Source organism: Ambystoma mexicanum, chromosome 1p, assembly GCF_040938575.1.
Source record: "Ambystoma mexicanum isolate Mex_15411 chromosome 1p, UKY_AmexF1_1, whole genome shotgun sequence".
Taxonomy (NCBI): Eukaryota; Metazoa; Chordata; class Amphibia; order Caudata; family Ambystomatidae; genus Ambystoma; species Ambystoma mexicanum.
In genome coordinates this window covers 789,868,873-789,883,102 of record NC_090921.1, presented here as the reverse complement: position 1 = coordinate 789,883,102, position 14,230 = coordinate 789,868,873, and the positions used below count along the sequence as shown (strand labels likewise).

At 45.8% G+C, this 14,230-nt stretch overlaps 1 protein-coding gene across 12 annotated transcripts in view; it reads right to left on the bottom strand.

Annotated features, from left to right (window-relative positions):
- UBAP2L (ubiquitin associated protein 2 like) overlaps window positions 1-14,230 on the bottom strand; it is a 1,950,223-nt gene that overhangs the window by 161,909 nt on the left and 1,774,084 nt on the right. For 10 of the 12 annotated variants that reach the window (XR_011304365.1, XR_011304368.1, XM_069651771.1 and 7 more), the window contains one exon: window positions 13,479-13,676. Coding sequence is in view for 10 of the 12 variants with exons in the window: in XM_069651771.1 (XP_069507872.1) it covers window positions 13,479-13,676 (198 nt within the window). In the remaining 2 variants the exon portion in view is untranslated. Of the gene's footprint in view, window positions 1-13,478; window positions 13,677-14,230 lie in introns of those variants that run through there. The other 2 variants (XM_069651806.1, XM_069651820.1) reach the window with 1 other exon arrangement.

The window sequence follows — 14,230 nt, the reverse complement described above, 5'->3', positions numbered from 1 at the left end:
CTTGAGAATTAGTGACATGGGGGTGCACAAAGGTCATTCCTTGGTTGTCGCATCCATAATCTCACGTGTATGACTGCAGTTACCACAACACAGCTGGAGTAGTGTGGGTAGGTGGAATTTAAGATACGTGGTAGGCAGGTGGCTCAGTGAAAGGGAGAATCCGATTTAGAATATGCCACACCTCTGTACATAATTCCTCAATACCACACTAACCTTTTAGTGCCTCTACACGCCACTATCAATGGGGAGACTCACAACAATATGTAAGGGAAGGGAGCTGACATTAATTTAATGAGTACAATGAGTGTTCTCATGATGGGATTATGTACTTACAGGTGGCAATTTATTCGAATAGCATTATAGTGTTGGATTCACAGTGGTCGATGGAATCATGAGTGCACTGTGATTTGCATACAGCACTAGATCTGCGGTAGACTTTACTCCAGTGTTTGTACAGCACAGAACACTTAGAAACTTCTTATAGTGTCCGCTGACCTGCATGGTACATATGGTACATACTGGAGAGGGGCGAGAACAAGAGAACTTGCTTAGGTATAGGTGAGGTGAATGCGAAGTGATGGTGCTCAAATTGAAATTAGGGATGTTGATATATGGAACTACAAGGCTTTTGGGTTGTTCTGGATAGCCATTTGATATGATCGTTAGAGGGAGGATTAAGGGAAAGTAGGTGTCTCATGTTTGCTGTGCGGCAGTAGGAAACCGCACCATTGAAAGGACAATGTTTATAGCTTAATGTTATATGACATGCTGATACAGATGTACATATTGCTAAGATTGACAAACCTAAGGGGAGGGGGTGGGACTGAATTCTCATTGCGATTAGAACAGCAGTGAGGTGCGTTTGGGTTGAGTTTGACAAAACCAAGTTCTTTGAGTGTTTGTTAGTTGTTTGGTCATCTTTGTATTTGGGTTGTGTGTGTGCTCCGTCACAGATGCGGGATTAGACAATTCAACTGAGGCAAAAATCTGTAAAGACTGTTTAAAGGTGATCTCTTGGAATGTTAATGAATGTACAAAATTAGTTTGACAGTTTTTGAAATGTTTATCCTTTGAGGGGAGGGAGGTGGAACATTCTTTGTTTCGCTGGCTCAGTTTTTTCAGAAATTGGGCCACAATAACCTAATTTTGGGTGGTTATTTTAATGTCAAGTGGACCCGCTGATGGACATAAGTGTTAACTCCTCTTGTTCTGATACTGGGGTAAAGCATAGAGCGCTGGAAGATCTTATGGTGGTGTTCCAGTTACTAGAAATATGGAGACTTCATCCACAAGACAAAAGTTACACATTCTATTCTGGTCGTCATAACATGTATTCACGTATTCATCTACCTTTTACTAGTGGTCTTTGCAGGCAAAATTGAAAAGGTGTGGGGGGGCAACAGGGTCATTGGCCAGATTTTGATTTCTGACCATGCGTCTTTCGATTGAGATGTCACTGTCATATTCAATTCTTAAGTCTAGCTTCTGGAAAACGAACATTACACTACTTGACGACGGAGGTTGTGGACAAAATTGTGACGGAAGCTATGTTTTTTGTCGAGAAGAACTGGACAGAAGTGTCTGTAGATTCTGTTTGGGAGGCATTTAAATGTTACATGAGGGGAATGTTGTTTGGCCTCAAGTAAAAAGCAAAAGATGAGGAAGGAAGAGGTGAAGTTATTACAGGAAGAAATTGTTAAAATTGAAGAGCTATTGATGGTAAGTCCAACTGCTGGACAACAGCCAGATTTAAATGTCAAGAAGCATAAACTAGATAAAGCAGAGTCTTATGTTCAGAACGAAATGTAAATACTATGAAGGTGGAGAGAAGTGTGATCGACTATTGGCTCATCGAGAGTGAGAAAACCATTAGTGCCATTGAAGGCATATCAGGAGATATAACATACAAGCCTAAGGAGATCAATAAGGAGTTCAGAGATTATTAAACAAAATGTCTCACTTCTGCGTAGAAAATGAATGCCGTTGCTTTGAAGGATTACATTGAGGATTGTAACTTAAAGAAGTTGCACCAACATAAGAGACTTAATTTGGAAGAGGATGTTACAGTGGAGGAACTCAAAAGAGCGACATGTCGCTTGAACGTCGGGAAATGCCCAGGCCCAGATGGCCTGCCAGCTGAGTTCTACAAGGTTATGTCGGATGTAGTGTTTGAACTAATGCTTGCAAGGCTGCATTCCGCAAGGAGTAAGGGGCTGCTCCCTTCCACAACTAAGTATGCCTCTATTTCTCAAATCGCTGAAGAAAGGTAGGGACCCATTGAACTTGGGTAGCTACAGACCAATAAGCTTAATTAATAGACAACAAAATATTAGCTAAGGCGCTTGCTATGGGACTGGAGAACATGCCACTTGAACTGATTGATCCGGGACAAGCGGGCTTTGTCAAAGGGAGACATGCATTGGAGAACATGCGCAGGCTGATCCTGACTTTGTATGAGGGTCTGAAAATGTCAACAGATGTGGTGATTCTGGCTTTAGATGCAGATAAGACATTTGTTTGCATAGAATGGAATTTACTGCAGTTGGAATTGGAATGCTTTGGCCTAAGTGAAACCATATTTCAATGGATACAATTGTTGTACTCTAAACCTACAGCCAGTGTGAACACAAATGGTTCGTCTTCAGATGGATTAGATTTGGGCAGAGCTACAAGGCAGGGATGTCTACTTTCCCCACTGCTGTTCACCCTTGCGATAGAACCTCTAGCAGATAGGATTGAAGGGATCCACTGCTTCGAGGAGTCTAATTCGATGAATCATCGCAAAAGTTGTGGTTATATGCAGATGATATGTTTTTAGTGGTGCAAGATGTGGACATATTAGAACTGGCAGCAATGAGACAAATTGATACATTCCATGACGTCTCAGGATACAAAATAAATTGGAGGCCAGGGTGGCATCAGAGGTTTGTACTAGTCAACAGCTGAGTAACTATGGTTTCAAATGGTGTCCAGAAAGAATGACATATTTGGGCATTTAGTTAACTAAGAACGTGGACTGTATGATGGAATGAATCTGAAAAGTTCGATGGAGAATCTGAAGACTGACCTGGACAGATGGTCAGAATTGAGGCTGTCTATGGGGAAATGTTAACACAATTAAGCAGACAACAGCTATAATCAGCAAAGAAAAAAGATATGAAGAAAATAGAGCATATGATACAGTCTTTCTTGTGAGTTGGAAAACAATCCAGCCTGAAATCATTGAGGATTCAACAGATGTCTGGACACAGGCAGAGACCAGTAGGTGTACGCCACTTTCACCGAGGGCACGTCTGACATCTGTAGATTCAAGTGGATGTAAATCTTATCCTCCAACCAGGTTGAGGAAGTGTTGGCAAAGCCTTGTGAAGTCAACTAAAGGGACGGTCTTCCATTCCAGAAAATGATCACTATGGCTAAACCCAGAGATTACAGAAAATGGGAAGACACTGTTCTGGGCAAATTGGTTCCCGAGTGGTGTCCAGTGGCTTGGCAACCTATATTCAGATAAAAAGTGGATCACTTTCAGGGATCTGAAGGCAGGAGGAGGTCTGGTAGACTGCACATATGCAGAATATCTGAGATTAAAAAGGATTGTTGGTGCGAGTATAACAGAAGGGAGCAAAGACTGCACAGAATGGTTGAAGAAATTTAAAATAGATGGTCATATTGCTTCAAAAGTCTACAAACACCTGACTAAAAATAAAGAAGTTAACGAAATCCTACTTCATAAATAGTCTGAGGCAATTGGTACAGAAATGAGTGTGGGCAAATGGGACAATGTATGCAGGAATGTATGCATGACATCATTAAACCTTGGAGAAAAGGTTAGGCAGATTAGAAATTCTGATAAGATTGTACTGAACTCCACTCAAACTTCACGCAAGGGGTTTGCTAGACTCTGAAGCGTGCTGGAGGTGCAAACACAGAGTGGGTTCATTTAAACATATGATCTGCGAGTGCGGAGGGTATTCTGGGAAGAAATTACATTAACTATGAACAAAGTATTGATGCTAGACATTGGGCCTAATTAGGAGTACGGCGGTAGGGGGTTAACAGCACCGGTAAGGATGCCGGTGCCGTTACCCCCTACCGCTGCATTCCAAGGTCCCTTAGTGGGTCCCACTAGGGTCGGCTGGTTTTACCAGCCGCCCTTAGTGGGACCCGTTAAGGGACCAGGGAGCTAATAACGGGCCCGCTATTGGCGGCCCCGTTATTAGCTCCTTCCCCATTCCCATTGAACCCTATGGGGGCTCGAATGGGAATGGGGAATGGTTTTCAGAATGGGGATTTACCGGGTCCTCCAAGGTTGGAATGACCCGGTAAGTCCCCATTATGACAACCCAGACACAGGTTTGGAGGCAGCCATGGTGCTAATAGTACCATGGCTACCTCCAAACTCGTAATGAGGCCCATTGACTATGATTTTACAACCATTATGCTGGGGGGGGGGGGGGGGGGGTGGGAGGGAGGATTTAATAGCAGATCTGGGGGCAGTAGAGGGATGTGTATTTGTAAAACGTTTTTAGCTGTCATCTGTTATTTATTTCTCAATAAATATGTGAATACAAAATATGACAATGCATTACTTACCGTAAAAGCATTTCTGATGGTTGTATCTGCTTAGATTCACATGCTGTGCATAGGTCCGACATCCAGTGGTCACTGCGGAGTATTGCATTTTGTTTTTCGTAGTCGAAAAGGGGACGTCGACAAGGCGTGTCTGTAACACTATCCCTATAGTGACGTGCGTTGTACCCACAATCCCTCACGCGTCGAGGTCCCTCTGTTTGTATTTTTCTGCCCTGAGGGAGCCTTCTAGACGTGAGTGAGTACAGAAAAGAGAGAAATATAGAAAGATGTCTATGTTCCTTCCATCCAAGCGGGGAGGAAGGGTGGGCGCATGTGAATCTAAGCAGATACAACCATCAGAAATGCTTTTACGGTAAGTAATGCATTGTCTTCTGATGTTTGTTAATCTGCTTAGAATCACATGCTGTGCATAGACTAGCGAGCAGTACCCGGAGTTGGCGGTGGGTTATGAGAAGGAACAGTAGAGAAAAGATGTCTTAATACTGCCTGCCCAACCTGGGAATCAGATCTAGAGTGTGCATCTAGACAGTAGTGTTTTGTAAATGTGTGCACAGAACTCCAGGTTGCCGCTTTGCAGATGGACTCAAGGGGAACATTTGCAATGAATGCTAGGGAAGCCCCCGTGCCTCGAGTGGAATGTGCTCTTGGCTTGAAGGGTAGTTCTCTCTTAGCAAGAGTGTAACAGAGAGTGATGCATTGTACAATCCATCTAGATATAGTGGACTTAGAGACTGCATCTCCTTCTCTTCCTGCTGCCACCGAGACAAAGAACTGATTAGTCTTTCTCAGTGATCTGGTTCTTTCCATGTAGAACATGACAGCTCTGCGTACATCTAGTGTATGCAGACTTTTTTCTCCCAAGCTGGAAGGGTTTTGAAAGAACGTTGGTAGTTCTATAGATTGGTTTACATGAAATTTTGAGATGAATTTTGGTGCAAACCTTGGGTGTGTGCGAAGAACCACCTTATCTTTGTGAACTGATACGAAGGGGTCTAGTACAGAAAGAGCCTGTAGTTCACTTACTCTCCTAATGGATGTGATAGCTATTAGGAAAGCAGTCTTAAGAGTGAGGTATTTAAGAGTTGCCTTGTGCATGGGTTCGAAAGGAGTGCCCATGAGTCTAGAAAGTACCACGTTTAAGTCCCATCCGGGAGCTGGGTTAGCTATCGGGGGGTGTATTCTTTTTACCCCTTCCATAAAGGCTTTGATAACTGGTATCTTCCACCACGACACTTTAAGTTGGGAAGTGGTGTATGCAGAAAGTGCCGCTAGGTGGACTTTAATGGAATTAAACACTAGACCTGAATCCAGTAAATGGGTCAAGTACAGAATAATGTCAGTGGCAGAGCAGTCAACCGGGTTGATGTTCTTACTTCTACACCAGATGACAAATCTTTTCCACTTGCTAGAGTAGCAGTGGCGAGTATTAGGTTTTCTGGCTTCCCTGAGGATGTCCATACATCTCTGTGGGAGTTGTAAATGTCCAAATTCTATGATCTCAGGAGCCAGGCTGCTAAGTTCATGGTCTGAGGGCATGGATGCAGTGTTCTGCCCTTGTCTTGTGACAGCATGTTGTACGGGCAGGGAAGTTTCACTGGGGGAGATAGGGACATCTCCATCAAGTGAGCGAACCATGGCTGCCGGGCCCACATTGGGGCCACTAGTATCATGGTAACCTGCTCCTGGTGCATCTTGTGCACCACTTTGTTGAGAAGGGGAGTCGGGGGAAAGGCGTAAACAAATTTCCCTGACTATTGAATCAACAGACCGTTCCCCTTGGACTGGTTCTGGGGGTACCTGGAGGCGTAACTTTGGCATTGTGAGTTCTCCAGGGTTGCGAACAGGTCTATTTCCGGGAATCCCCATTGCGTGAAGACGTCTAAGACGATGTCTTCGTGCAATTGCCATTCGTACTCTTCGGGCAGTGGGAAGTCTCTGCTGAGTTTGTCTGCTAGCAGATTGAGTTCCCCTGGTACATGTTGTGATAGTAGGAACATGTTGTGTTTGAGAGCCCACTTCCATATATTCTGGGACAGCTTGGACAGTCCTGGAGAGTGAGTGCCCCCTTGCTTGTTGAGGTAGTACATGGCTGTGGTGCTGTCTGTGAGGACCATCACTGTCTTTCCTTGTAAGTGTTCCTGAAAGGCTTTCAGTGCTTTGAACACCGCTAGTAGTTCCAGCAGGTTTATATGCTTGGATGCTAAACTCGGAGTCCACACTCCGTGGGCCGTCTGATGGGATAGGTGAGCCCCCCATCCTGTAAGGGATGCGTCTGTGGTTAGAGTGGCTTCCACTGCGGGTGTGGCAAAAGTTTTCCCTAATAACAGGTTTTCTTTTGTCCACCACCGTAGCGAGAGAACCAAGGCCTGCGAGACCACCACTAGATCGTCCCATTGTCCGCTGGCCTGACACCACTGGCTGTAGAGCCACTCTTGCATTGGGCGCATGCGCAGGCGCGCGTGAGGTACCAAATAAATACATGACGCCATCATCCCTAGCAAGCGCATTGCTTTGCGTACCGTCACCTCTCGGCCTACTACATAATGGGGAATTTGAAACAGCATGTTTTGGACCCTCTCGTTGGAGGGGAATACGAGGCCGTCCTTTGTTCGAATTAGAGCCCCTAGGAATTGTTTGGTTTGGCTGGGGTCTAAGCTGGACTTCTTTTCGTTGATGGAGAAGCCCAGTTGGGACAAAAGGTCTACGGTCTTTTGGGTATTGGAGAAGCATGTTTCGTAAGAATCCCCTATTATGAGCCAGTCGTCGAGGTAAGGGTATACCGGGATAGATAATCTGCGCAGGTGGGCCGCTGCCACTGCCAGTACTTTCGTGAATACCCTTGGTGCAGATGCTATCCCGAAGGGTAGTACTCTGAACTGGTAGTGTTTGTCCTCTATTTTGAACCTGAGGTATTTTCTGTGCGATGCCAACATTAAAATATGAAAGTATGCATCTTTCATGTCCAGTGTTGTCATGTAATCCCCTTGTGATAATAGTGGGATTACCTCCTGTAAGGTCACCATACGAAACTTTTGGGGTTTGACAAATATGTTCGCTGGGCGCAGATCTAATACAGGGCGCATGGTTAAGTCCTTTTTGGGTACAAGGAAGTACACTGAATAAATACCTTCTGTTACCTGTGATAGGGGGACGGGCTCTATAGCTTCTTTCTTCAGTAGTTCTTCCACCTCTTGAAGAAGAATGGAGAGGTGTTGCGGTGTCATGCGTCGGTTCCGTGGGGGTTTGTACTTCGGGGAACCGTTGAACTCGATGCAGTATCCGTGGGCTATGGTGGATAATACCCAACAGTCTGACGTGATTCCCTCCCATGCTGAAAGGAACGATGTTAGCCGGCCCCCGACCGGTGATGCATGGGAGGGGACCCGAATTTTCGGGTCATTTGCTGGTATTGGGTGTGGAACCTCTGGGGCTGGAGCCACGACCTCTTCCTTTGCCACGGCGTTGGCCTCTTTGACTGAACTGGGTGTTACCCTGGTTAGTGGGCCAGTTGGAGCCAGAGTAATATTGTTGTTGTTGGTTCTGCTGCTGTCTTTGGCCACGAAAGGAGCGTTTATTACCATAGCCTCGCCTGTTAGGGGGCCTAGAAATTTGATCAAGAGTCTTGATGGTATCAAACTCTTTTTTAGCATGTTCTAGGGCCTCATCTACTGCTTTCCCAAACAGATGCGTCTGTTCAATGGGTTTATTTATGAGGGAGGCTTGGGTTTCGGGCTTAAAACCGGAATTGCGTAGCCAAACGTGGCGCTTGAGAAGTATTCCCTGCACTAGGGAGCGGCCAGCCGTCTCAGCGGCATCTAGGGAGTTTTTAACGATGCCCTGGTTTACCAGTGTGCCCTCTGATATTATAGCTAGCAGGCGAGAACGCAGAGGTTCAGGTGCTTCCTCTGCTTCGCTGCGCAGCTTGTTCCACTGTGCATCTGCGTAGCTAGCTAAAAGTGAGTTGTTATTAGCAATTCTAGTAGAGAAGGCGGCGGAGGTCGTGATTCTCTTCCCCAGTGCGTAGAGTTTTTTGCCTTCTTTGTCTGGAGGTGCTTCACTAGTGGATAGTGGCACCCCGCTCTTTTTCTTGTGTTGGTAACCACAAGGGAGTCCGGAATAGAGTGTCCTCTGATGTATAAAGGGTCAGAGGATGAAGGGCTGAAGAGCTTTTCTATTCTAGGGTTGACCCCTCTTACTAAAGCTGGGTTTGTAAGGGAAGGAGAAATTCTTCTTTTAATAGAAGCCAGGAGTGGAATAGATTGGCTAACAGGGGCTCTTTCTTTGATGACTTTTTCTACAAAGTCAATGTCTGGAAGAGTTTCCCCTGTATCAATCTCAAAATGCGCTGCTGCCTTGCGCAATAGTGCATTGAGGGAAGGTTGGTCATCTATGGGAGAGGAGTTCCCATGTGAATCCTTGAGAGGAGAAGGTAGAAAGGCATCAGGGTCTGAATGTACTGATGGGGATTGCCAAGGCTGCACTGACGGTGAATGCCAGGACTGCGAGGTAGCTGTATCCTCTTCAAACCCTGTAGCAGTGGTGTAAGGATCTTCTTCGAACGCCTCTTCCTCAAGTTCTACCTCTTCTTCTCCCCCCAAACACTCATCTTCTTGGAGGTATTGCTCCTCCTCAGTGAGGTCAACCAGCCTAGGAATCTTGACTCTAGGGTGATCCTGTGCCCATTCTCTTTGTCTTTTGTGAGTGGGTGGGTCTTGGTTTCCTAGAAACCTTTCCATTTTCTCCATGCAAGAATGGAGTCTTTCAAGGGTCTCATGGGGTAACCCCTGAATAGTCTAGAGGGGGGAAATTAGTGTTTTCGCCTTCGAATCGTTTCGAACGCTCCCACAACGTCGACGAGAGGTTCCCATCTCCTTCTAAAAAGCCTTCAGGTAGTTCGGAAGCGTCCTTTGGAGAAAGGGGTAGTTCCTGGCTACTTTTATGTTTTTTTGACGCGGTATTCGACGTTTGTTTCGTCGTCCGCGTAAGTTTGTCTTCGGCGACAATTCTCGCTAGGCTCTCGACCATGATTTTGTCCGTCGAGGGCTCTGTTGTCGACGTTGTGTGCGTTGCGCGTTGTACCTCGACGGTCGCTCTATGGAGCGCTGCGTCGGATGTTTTTGGGGTAGCGCCCGTGTTAGATGGAAGCCCAATCGCGGGTCGCGGCTGCGTTTGCGGGTGGGGCTTGTGACCTTTACGGTCTGCGGTAGACGCCGGAGTGCCCTGCGTCCCCTTCGGCGCTGATGGATCCTTCGTTCTCGACGAAGAAGAGCCGTGGGTAGTGTGTTTAGCCTTATGGGGTTTGTGTGCGTCCTTGTCGCCGGGGTGTTCATCCCCATAAGCAGGGCGTGAGCCGAGCCCGTCGGGGCCGGGGACGGACGACGAGGAGCGGGAGCGCTCCTTCTGGGGGGTTCATGACTTCCGTAACGAACGTCGAGTTATCGCACTCCTCCTCACTTTCAGTAACAGCGGCAGCGGGTGAGGAAACTGACTTCGACATCGCGTAGTCCGCCCACCTCTTAACCCTACGTTCTTTAAGAGTCCTGGGTTTTAAGAGCTTGCAGGCTGCGCAGCTGTTCTCTATGTGATCGAGGGGTAAGCAACGATTACAGAGCTTGTGCTTATCTTTCCAAGTATATTTGCCCCTGCAGCGTGGGCAAAACTTAAATGGTGTCCTCTCCATAGCTGAGGCAATAATAGCTGGCGATAACAACCCCAAGGGAAAGAAAGGGGAGAAAGAAAGACATTCTCAAAGAGAAGAGACAAAGTTTTAACCCCCACTCTCCCTACTGTAATTTGGCCGTCGAGGCCAGGCCACGTGTTCGGCAGCGCCGAAGGATCTCCTCCGCTCTTCCTCTCCGTCGAAAATCAGTTCGGCGGAGAAGCAGCTTCACAGCTAACGTCGAGGGGGAGGGATCGTTATCAGTATATTAAGTTATGACAAAAAAGGACCGAGGTCCGTGGCAAGTATAGCAATGTCTCTCTAGGAGCTCCGCGAAAGGCGACCAGAAACTGGGCAGAAAAAAACAATCTGAGGGACCTCGACGCGTGAGGGATTGTGGGTACAACGCACGTCACTATAGGGATAGTGTTACAGACACGCCTTGTCGACGTCCCCTTTTCGACTACGAAAAACAAAATGCAATACTCCGCAGTGACCACTGGATGTCGGACCTATGCACAGCATGTGATTCTAAGCAGATTAACAAACATCAGAAATATATATACTTGTATCTTTATAATATTGTGTATTAATTGCAAAATTGCTTATCTGAACTCAGATTTAGATGTGCGACTTTATTAAAGAATATCTTTTTCAGTATATCGGTGTAGTGCATCTTCTAGAGTTATGTGTGGGGACTAATTGTACCTCTGTGTCAAAATATTACCCCCACCTGAAGCTTAAGCCTTGCCTCTCTGCCTATACTACCCACATTTAAGAGGGGTTTGCTTTCCTTTCTTGTGAGGTGCTTTAGCCTTCCCCCTGGGGTTAGTTGTAGCATCCTCAGAGGGTGGTAGCAAGTGGCAACATTGCATAACGAGTGCTGGAACGAACATTGTTAAATGCGTGTGATGAAAGACGTGAGTGAAGCTAAACTGCTGATGAATGTTTGAACTTGAGAAGGAAAGATACGATACTGAGAGTGGATCGGCACTGTGAATGTGCTCAATCGAATATCTCTGTAAAGTATCCTGCCAAGAATGGGCAGAAACGAAAATAGAATTGATCAAAACATTGTGCGAAGTGAATCGAAGTGGTCCTGCAGCGGTTTAAGCAAAACCCATCACACATTCGAAAGTCTTCGATTTTGATATAAAGAGGAACAACAGTAGAAAGTCAAATTACATGGTCAGAGCCCAAACGAAGGAGACCAAGTGTAAACATTGTGGTAAAAAGGGGGTCAAAGCCTGAAGTAGGGAGACCCATGATGAACACTGGAAGCGAGAAGTTGTGCATGTCAAGAACCCGATAAAGCTGGTGCGTGTGCGTGCGTGTGTAACGTGCCACCTTGCCCAGTGTTGAAAACATGGGGAAGGGAAGCCCAACTCCTCAACCGTCCCAACATATTTCTTGAACACTTATTTGTGCATACGCAATTGTCCCACACCCTTTTGTATTTACAAGTAAGGATTGGCTATAGGTTTATTAGTATATGTCCTTTTATTTTGACAGAGACTCTACTAGGACTGAAGTAATATTATTTGATGGTCGTAGCTTTCTCCCATCTTTAGATTTAGGTTAGATAGGCATTCAACCAACTCATTGAAGTTCGATAAACACCCTTGAAATGTGATCACTTGGGCCCGTCTTCACTGTTTGATAGCATGCCTTTCTAACACTTCCCATCACAACAATCTCCAAGCCAGGAGTGAAGAATTTGGTGAGGAAGACTCTAGGAATAGGCGGGAACCCACAAAGATGTATCCCAGTGGCTCAGTGAACAACCAAGGGTGGTAGCCCGGGAAGATAACTATCCCTGCATGGGGATACCCTAGGATGTCCTAAGGAATAGATCAAGTGGGATGTTGGTATCCCAACGCTCTTCCAAGCTGTGGAACCTCCCAACACCAAGATGGCAGACCCTGGCAAGAAAAAAAGTGGTAAATGGGCCAAAAACAGTTTGGGTATAGAAATCTCAACCGAGTGCATGTGGGGAGGGAGCAGGGGAATTCAGGGGGTCCGCAGCAGAAACCCCAAACCAGGATATGTCAGCAGGAAAAGTTCTTCAGCAGGTAGGCAGACCTGCGTCTTCAAAGTTGCAGAACAAGAGAGAAGAGGCCAGGCAGAGCCTTAAGAATAATTGCAAAAAAACAGTTACAAACAACATGGAGGCTTCCATGTGGGCTCACAAAGAGCCCACATGGTCAGAATGGCCTTTTTGAGCCTACCTTGTGGAAAGGGAGTTTGAAAATACCCAATAAACAAGAACAGGATTATTGGTGCCAATGGCTACGGGTCTAATGGGCTACCTGGGAATGGGTGCCATACAAAGGACCAAACACATACCTTAAATGAGGCATCAAGGTTTTCAATGGCAGTGGGACTTCAGGAGAAGTTCCCTCTAGCCAACAATAATACGTTGGTGCTCCACAAATTAGAGGGGAAAAAGCATAAGGTTGAAGGGCCATAAACAGAGTCCCTAAAATTGCCAAAACAGGACTTCTGTTTTTATGCTTGTTTACAGCCTACTAATTGCAACTTTAAGAAGGCAGTGGTTAAACTGCTGGAGAACTCTGTGAAAATGTCTTATGAGCAGGGCATAAAGCCCAACATTTGATGTGTCTCATGCTTTTATAGGTGATCATGTGGTATGATGGATGAGGAATAGGCATGGCACTGTTTTTGGTGAAGTGTGCTCGTTCATAGAGTGGGCTTCAATGTTTACACAGGAGAAAGAGTGCCAAAAGAAGTGAGACTTAAGTCTGAGTGTACACTCCATTGCACAAAAGAGCCAATACACCGTGAGAGCAAATGGACAGCAGAAACTAAGTGACCATTTACAGCATAAGGAAGTTCATCTGTGCAACCAAAGTGTCACGGTGACGGAAAGTAGGCAATAAAATTGCTCAAATCTTTTTACCTGGTCTTCTTGCTGCAGGTGGCAACACAAAATCATCTGCAAATATGACAACTGATACATAAAGGCAGGAAATGCAAAACAAAGGCACACATTTGGTCAATAAACATCCAGAGCTATAAATATGAAATACTGAGGAGAATGTGGCTGTACTGAGCATAATGAGAAGTCTAGAATGTGATTCTGAGGTACCCACACAGTTCAATGAACAGGCTTCCAAGTGGGGGAGCAGACATTGTAGGGTGATGACAATTTTTAAAAAGCAGTGGGAAGAACGTTGAGGTTGCCTAAAAAAGGTGATGCTTTTACCTGGCCATCCTGCTGAAGGTGATGGTGCAAGATCTGTGAGTGCGGCTGTTGGTGTGGGGTCAGGATGTGCATGAAGGGAGTAGGGGGGTATCCTGCTGCAGCCGCAGCATTGATGGGTCCTGCGCTGCCCAGAGCTGAAGGCAAACTAAAGGAGGCGGCCGGCGTTCCAGTGTGAAATCCCTGCTTCTCGAATGATTGCTGATAACAATAAGGGGACAAATGGAGAGAGAAAACAAAAGTCAAAGAATGAGGCACACAAACCGCAGGAGAGAGAACCAACAGTAATAGTAAATACAATCTCTTTTCTTATCGGCATACAACACAGAAATTACATTTTTGGCATCCAACAGTATGCATCCATAAACCCATTAGAAGCACAATTCTAAATATGGTGCTTTGTTCGTTCCCATCAACAATCAATAGTCAACAGCTCAAAAACACGCCTAGCAGCAGAATGCCTATCAATGTTAAGTAATCAAGAGGTCAGTGTACCTGGCCAACATTTCCCAAACTGAGTGTAGTGTGCATTTAGGTCCAACTCAATTTGGTGACTAGTCTGGAATATTTCAACTGAGACTTGCAAAGACATTGGGTATACTCCATTCTCAATCATGTGGGAGTACAGGCAAAATGCAAGAGGCCATTATGGCCAGCACTCAAAAGTCATTGGCAGGATCCCGCACAGTGATCTGAAACTGATATTATTTGACTAATGTGGACGCTTTTTGTGCAGGTGGAAAGGCCTTTGAGAG